The following is a 7,870-nucleotide window of genomic DNA, read 5'->3' on the forward strand; positions in this document are numbered from 1 at the left end:
CCCTAAGGATCTCACGGTTGAAAAACAGACGAAACATGCCGAAGTGCGCAAACTCGCGTCGTGTTCAGACCCGCTCATATCGACAATCTGCCAGACTGCGTAATCAGCGAAATAGAGCCAATCAATCAGAAGAGGGAATGCAATCCATTCGAAATCTTGATGCAGAGCAGCATCGTGAACACCGAGCGCGGGTAAGCGAAGATGAAGCAGCTGCGGTTCGTGATTCTAACGCTGAACGCCACAGGGCTAGACGATCCGCTCTTCCTTCGACAGAGGGAGCCTCCATCCGTGTTCAAAACGCTGCCCTGCATCGATTACAGAGAGTCCAACAAAGAACTCAGAGAGCTCGAGGGACGATGGGTATGGCTCGCGAGCCTCAAAATTACCCTACTTCTGCTCATTCATCGGGCAACATGAGTGACTATTGCGCAGGGCCGCGCACTTCCTTGGTGAGAGTACGTCCACTGGGCAGACCGCGTAAACTCTTTGCTGCTCAAAAGATAAAGTCCGCCTATCACCATTTGAGAATTTTGCATCGGTCATACGAGCCCTATACCTGGATCAGGATTTCGATTCCAAGAGCTTCCGTCAACACATCCGGAATTACAATAACGCGCTGGCAATGGCATCCATGACGGCGAAAATAGAGCCACCGTCGGGATTCGGGCCGTATCGCCTCCGTGTCCACGGTCAAGTATACCATAGAATTGGGGGAATTCTACCGCAGGGTGGAGAACCGCCACAATGTGCTCAGGTGCTCATCATGGACACCGAGCAAGCGGCTCAAGAATCAGTGGGACGAGAAGTCAATCATAACTATCGCGAAGACCGCTTTGCTCTCCCCCATGCTGCTTTGAACCAGTTCAACCCGTATGTACGAGCCTTCCGACTCATGACAAAGGTCACTGATGAAAAAGTTTTCGAACAAACTGCTGACGACGATCAGCGACGATACAATGCGGCCACGGCGAACGAAGTGGCCATCGTATACGTCGGTGATGAGGAGAGCATTCCAGGAGAGAGATTGTTAGTTGTGCAGGAAACGAGTGGTCTCCTCCGTATCATCAGTCACTTTGACCCGCTGTGTGATCCCCTCACGTATCCCTTATTCTTTCCAAGCGGAGGAGAGGGATGGCATCCACAGATAGAGCGGCAAAACACAGCTTCGTCGAGTCGGACCAGAGTAACTCAGAAAGAGTACTATTGCTATCTATTATTAACCCGAGATGAGGTCGTCAACCCATTGCACTACGCAGGTAAACTCTTACAGTAACACATCGTCGATAGTTGGCTCAACATAGAAATGAATCGTCTCAACTATATCCGCCAGAACCAACAAGAACTCCGTTTGGACACGGTCCAAGGGCTGAACGAGGGGAGTGGTAAAAATGACGTGACCGAAATGACGCAGGCCCAGAATGACGCGACCGAATGGACGCGGGAAAAAAATGACGCAGGCCCAAAATGACGCAAGCTTTGTCTGACGCGAGCCCAAGATGACGCGAGAAAAATGACGCGGGAAAAAATGACGTGAAATAGCCGGAGCGCAGGAACAGCTAAGACGGGTGAGCGAAGCGAGCATACTCGTAGTCATGCCATTCGAGTATGAATATTCTCAACAAATGCCACAGTTTGGGTCGGGTTAGTTCCCGGGCGAGCGAAGCGAGTATATGCGGAAGCTAAGACAGGGGAGCGCTAGCGAGCATACGCAGACCTGAGTCACTGTGAGGCGGACTAAACCTAAGTGAGGGTAGGGCCGCTGCGCGGCTTAATCCAACTAGGCTCCCACCTTGCTCTCACTTAAGTTTATAGCCGAACAGCATCGGGAGCAACGTTTGCGTTTAGCATGTTCCGCTTCGTGTACTGGCCACTTGTCCTCGCGAGATTTTTCGCCGAGGGTTTTTTTTGATTCACTCCCTCGCTTCAAGCCCATCGTTAGATCGACCGTCGGTATGTAGCAGACACATTGGATTCACTTTCGAGACAAGGCTTGAAAGTGAGAGCTTGAACATTTTTGAATTATCCCTCGAGAACACTATCCCCATGTGCTCGGTGACTCTCACTTGCGGCCGAAACTCGTCGTGGTGTGTTCGGAGCTGATCTGTTGGCTAATTCGTGGTTGGAGGTCTGAAATAGTTGAGGTGATTTTTCAACATTCGTTCGCAATGCAAACAAGGAGCAACAAAGGCGGAAGGATGTTCATATGCGATGGCTTTGCATATCATTGCGATAGAGCATCCGCGGACGGTTCTACCGATTTTTGGCGCTGCGAGCAACGGGGGTCAGGCCATACAGTTTATTGTCACACGAGCTATGTGAATACTTCTTAAAATACATAAATATACGTACAATACATGTGTAAGCCGGAACGGGCGTTCGAACTCTGAGAATCGCTCCTCCCTCGGATCTTCCGACCCTGCTGATCGAACCGGCACGTACACACTCCCTCAGGTGGTATCTTGGGCATCTCGCGCCTCAGAATAAACATCGGCAGCGGTCGTCTGCCTCGTGAAATTCCCGATTTGCGCAGACCAAGTGATGGAATCCGTGGACTGCAAACCTTGTTATTGCATGTCGGTTATCCCTGTCAGCCTCTTTCCATTTGTTGTTCGTCATCGCTGGTGTTCTGTAGAGCTCTGGATCGACGTCGTCCATCTTTTGTTCCTGAGTCGTCAGGAAATCTCTGAATGCTTCGGTGTCGGCGAGATTGAATCTACTTTTCAGGTCCTCGATGAAGGTTGAGGTCTGGGCCAGGAGATACACCAATCTGTTTCTCGCTGTGCGGTGAACACCGAGGGTTCGCTTCAGGAATGATGACTTCGCTTTGTCGAGGGTGCTCATGTCGGCCAAGCTCAGATGTTCCCATGTGATTTGAACGGCATACGATGCTGTAGGCGCCACTTTTGCGTCGAAAAGTGTGAGAGCGGTTGCGAGGGACAACCGTCGAGGATTTGCTATCGATGAAGAGGCGATTTCTGCTTTCCTGATTCTCTCTCTCACGTGTGCGCTGAGCGAGTGCCCTGTCGATGCTAGCGTGACTCCTAGGTATGTGAACGCCGTCACATATCTGACGGGGTTCCCCATCGAGGGTTATCCGATCTGAATTCGCAAGTCTACCGCCTCGGCGGAACTTCATGAACTCAGTTTTCGTCGTGTTGATGCTGAGGCCCACTTCCCTCACGCACTTTGTAAGGGTCGTGGCTGCTCTTTGCAGATGGAGACGGCTCTGACTGTACATGCAAAGATCATCGGCGTACATCAGAATTTTCACCAGAGGGTGCGTTTGAGTTATGCGCTCTGGGAGGTCATTGATCAAGACCGTGAAAAGTTGAGGGCTCAAATTGTCCCCCTGACCAAAGCCATTGGTATGCTCCAATCCTGACCGTATCTCGACACCATCGTTGATGCTGATCTGGTTCTTTTGGAGGACCGCTCTGATCAGGCCAAGAATCTTCTCGGGGACTCCCGCCTCCGCGAGTTTCATGATAGCCACCTGGCGCGACCGGGGGTCGTGCAGAGCCAGGTTACACACGGTTGATGGAGTTGTCAAAGGAATCGTCAATGATCATAGTCATGACAGCAATCCAGGACTCATCTAAGCAAAAGGAGCGATCAACGAGATGAAGGATCGAGCAAAGGAGACTCGCGAATCTACTTCTCAACTTCTGCATGCCTCATTGGAAGGCCTTACTCGAAGTGTTCTCGGCGTTTTGCCTTCACAGGAAGTTCTGAGGAAGAATATCAACAACGTTTGGAAGAGAACCAGTCATGCTCCTGCCGTTACAATGTCTTTGCAAGAGCTCGTATTCCCCCATGAGTACACAATTTATGAAGCTGCACCAAATGAGACTGAAAAATTCCTGCTTCCCGATATTGGACCGGCTTCAGATCGGATCTTGATTTTCGGGCGGGAAAAAAAATTGGAAAGGTTCGGAAGCAGCTCTACGTGGTAAATTGACGGGACTTTTTCGATTCTTCCGCCTTTCTTTTACCAAGAATATGTGATCATAGCCGAGCATTTAGAGTTGGCGCATCTGATTTTCTATGTGTTGTTGACTGACAAAAGCGAGAAGACATATATCAGAGCGTTCCAAATGATAAGAGAGCTCGATTCTAAGATTGAACCGAAGGACATACACTGCAATTTCGAATTAGCCGCTATCAACGGTCTCCTTGAAGTGTTCCCCGAGGCGAATATCGCGGGATGTTACTTTCGTCTTCGTATGCAGAATTGTAGGAAACAGATTGTTTCGGAGGGTCTAATTCCCGAATACAATAATGACTCGGAGTTTGCTAGTCAAGCCAGGATGATTCCATCTCAGGCATTCGTACCGATCGAAGACATCGAAGATGCTCTGGAAACCATGACGGACTATTTGCCCGAAAGCCTCAAGCCTATATTAGAGTGGTTCGAGGATAATTACATCGGTCGACTTGACCGCAGGGGGCGGCGCCGAGCACCCAGGTTTCCGCTTCAGATGTGGAATCTGTACCAACGAGTTTCGACCGAATCTTCGAGAACGAATAATACTGTCGAAGCTGCTCATCGACGATTGCAGATGGAACTCAACGTCGAGTATCACAGTATACGGCGTTTCATTGACGCTCTGCGTTCGAGCCAAAGAGGCCTCGACGCATTTTACGAGTCGCTAGTTGCAGGTCGTCCAGTGCGTAGGAAATCTGAGAAATATTGTACATTCCGGCCGATGAGAGAACTTCGAAATTGGTGACAACGTATGATTCGAGAGAATTGATCGAGTATCTGAGAGGATTATCAAATAATCAAGAGTTGAAGAATGATAATAATAAAGAAGTCTCGCTAAAGAACAATCCCTGCTCGGCTAGTCTAGATCGGACGATCCCGAGACAATTCTGATCTTCGGAAGGTCCAGCACGGCCTCTTGGATTGGGGAAGTCTCTAAGATTTACGTGGATGGGACTTTTAGCTTGGCCCCTGACCTCTTCTCCCAAATATTTCTCATTCTCGCGGAGCGTCCGGAGACCGTGACTCCAATCTGCTACGCACTGATGTCGAATAAGTCCAAAGAAAGCTACTGCAAGGTAAATCATTTCTTCCTGATCCGAGAATCATGGAGAAGTTACTTATGTGATAATCCAGCCTGTCTCAGCTTTTGTATATTCAATATATCATACATATATATTTTCCTTCACTTCCAGATGCTCGGCACGCTGACTCTCGGTTGGCCTAACTTCGATCCGCAAGCGATATCCATGGATTACGAGAGAGCTTTAATGAACGCGTTCACAGCGTACTCCCCCGTCGCATAGATGCATGGATGTTTCTTCCATCTAGTCCAAAACATAAAAAAACGAGTTGCGGCGCGAGGATCGAGCAGGAAATATCGAAATGAGCCCGACTTCGCGTTGAGAGTGAGAATGATCTCGGCTCTCGCTTTTATAAGACCGGATCGTTTGGAAAGCGCGTTGTCAGACCTCCGCGGCGAACTACCCGCGGATCTCCAGCCGGTACTTGATTACTTCGAAGATAACTACTGATGCGGACTATCCCTCGGTATCCCTAGAAATGACTGGGTCTGACGATCTGGGCACTGGATACCCGAGGAGATTGCCGGATTGCTACTGGTGCTCTTCGATCCGTCTCGCCTACGCGAGAGCTCGATAGCAAGTGAAGTGCGCGGGCGTTCGCTACCGTCGACCATCGAAGTCCAGACGTGCCTGGGCACGACATTCGCACTCGAGCAAGGCGTTTCTCCAACGGGCCTTCTCTTTATTGATAATCTCCAAGAAATACCTATGGCCATTCGCCACACTCCCGGCCGAATTCCGGCCGACTCTCAACGATATATTTGTAATCAATTAATACACAGCGTCGCGGCCTCGTGACTAACAATGTGGCACACATTGGAATGTCTGCCCGGGACGCTCGATATGAATAAGTCTTGCGGGGAACACTGGATGTTTCGGAACAGAAGGCGGAAGGAATTTGAGATGCTAGAGATTGGATCTGCGCGACAATGACTCGACATCGAAATGGACATCCGATGCACAGATCCTCGAGTAATTGAGATGTGCGATGTGCAGCGTCTAAACCCCCCATTGGTCCATTCATCCTCTCCCGTCGCCAATTTCGCGATCCCGAATCCCTTTTTGCATCATTTGTGTCCGTGCTCTGGAAGCAACCAAACATGCCGGACTGTGATTTTGACCGTAGCCCATTGGGCCTGTTCGTGCGCTCGGTGCACCTCCAAGCCTGCCTGCGCGGCGTGCCGTTCGGAGTGTTACGCGCCGCAGCCCGCGTCGTGTGGGATGAGATGACCTACGCCGAAAGAGGACCCTACATCGAGCGCCGACGGGCCTCTCGAAGTCGCGGCACGCGGGATCCTGTCCCCCCACCCACCGGCCCCGAACTCCTCAACCGTGTGCTCAGGGCACTAGATCAACGCCGGGCAGACGAGCCCGCCGCCGAGCCGGATCCAGTCCGCAGCGCCGCTCTGACGCGCCGCCTCCTGTGTGCCGCCTCGCAACGACGAAGAACCCCGGCCGCCCGGCTCCAGTCCGGGGCCGCCGTGCCCCTGCGCCCCGCCGCGCCGCCGCCACCCGCCGTCCGCGGACCGCGCCCGCCCGTCGCCCTCCAGCCTCAACGCCAGGAGAACCTCCGGCTCGAGGAGGAGCTCGAGAGGGAGCGCGCCCGGACCCACGCCCTGCACGAGTCCCTGCGCCTGGAGCGGGCCCGCTACCGGCCCGAGACCGAGTTCCAGGCTCGCCGACGCGAGGCCTATGAGGCACTAATGCGGCTCCCTTGAGCCGCACAATAAATTTTTCATTTTTCTTGTATTCTTCAACCGCCGTGTCTTTTGTTCCCATTTTGATATTTCAGTCCGCCCCGCCCCGAGTCCAAACTCGCTTCGCCGCTAAACTTCCAGCGGGTAGAGCAGCTGAATCGGTCGACTGAATGTCTGACCTGTTTCCAACTTGATCAAGCACGACCGCTGCCGTAGATCCGTACGCTTTCCCCCCGGAAGGCTCAGAACTCGACATAGGGGCCAATGAGCTCTCGACGGGACTGAGTCTTTGAGTAGACAGATATCTCCGACCTTTATCGAACGCGGTGTGACTGGATCACGAATATGCGCTGAACGCAGATATTGCAAGTATTCCTCTTTGAAACGCTTCTGAAAATTCTTCAACACCGCTTGCTGGTATTTCCAACGACGAGAAAAGACGATCGAATCGGCCGCGTCCCTATTCTTGGGTCTGAGACGCATCTCCGGCAGACTCACTTTCACGCGATGACCATAAACCAAATCTGCTGGACAGAGAGCACTAATCTCGTTTGGGTCCATCTGAACCGATGTTAGTGGTCTCTGATTTACTAGTGCTTCGATCTCGAACAGCACTGATTCTAGCTCTCTGAAGGAGAGCGTGTTCCGACCCAATATTTTCCGCAGGGGTCTTTTCACCGTCTGAACCATCCGCTCCCACCAAGCACCGTGCCACGGCGCTCTAGCGGTTATGAATTCCCAGGATACTTCCGCCTTAGCCAAATGCTGCTGGACAGCCTGAGACTTCACGTGATCGTAGATGATTCTGAGCTCTTTAGCCGCTCGCACGAAACTTAAGCCGTTATCGGAAATTATCTTCGTCGTGCATCCGAAACGACTCAGGAATTTTTTCAGCGACGAGAGAAACTCGTAGGTGCTCATGTTCGGAACCAACTCCAAGTGCAGAGCCCTCGTGCTCGAACACACATATAGCAGAATGTAGCTCTTGGCCGTTTCTCCCTGCTCATTCTTATAAGGAATCGGCCCGGCGTAATCGACTCTCGTGACCGTGAAAGCCGGCGCTGTGTCGATTCTAAACTCTGGAAGCGGTGGTACCGGTTCCAACG

The 7,870-nt window shown here is 51.7% G+C and overlaps 1 protein-coding gene across 1 annotated transcript; it reads left to right on the forward strand.

Moving 5' to 3' along the window:
* Positions 1–4,094: 4,094 nt before the first annotated feature.
* Positions 4,095–5,289, forward strand: LOC108863821 (uncharacterized). Its single transcript, XM_018638441.1, has 3 exons — positions 4,095–4,408; positions 4,887–5,061; positions 5,179–5,289. The coding sequence occupies exons 1-3, from the start codon at positions 4,095–4,097 to the stop codon at positions 5,287–5,289; spliced, it is 600 nt and encodes a 199-aa protein (XP_018493957.1).
* The last annotated feature ends 2,581 nt before the right edge of the window (positions 5,290–7,870 follow it).

The sequence above is a fragment of the Galendromus occidentalis genome, unplaced genomic scaffold (assembly GCF_000255335.2).
Source record: "Galendromus occidentalis unplaced genomic scaffold, Mocc_1.1 scf7180000077022, whole genome shotgun sequence".
Taxonomy (NCBI): Eukaryota; Metazoa; Arthropoda; class Arachnida; order Mesostigmata; family Phytoseiidae; genus Galendromus; species Galendromus occidentalis.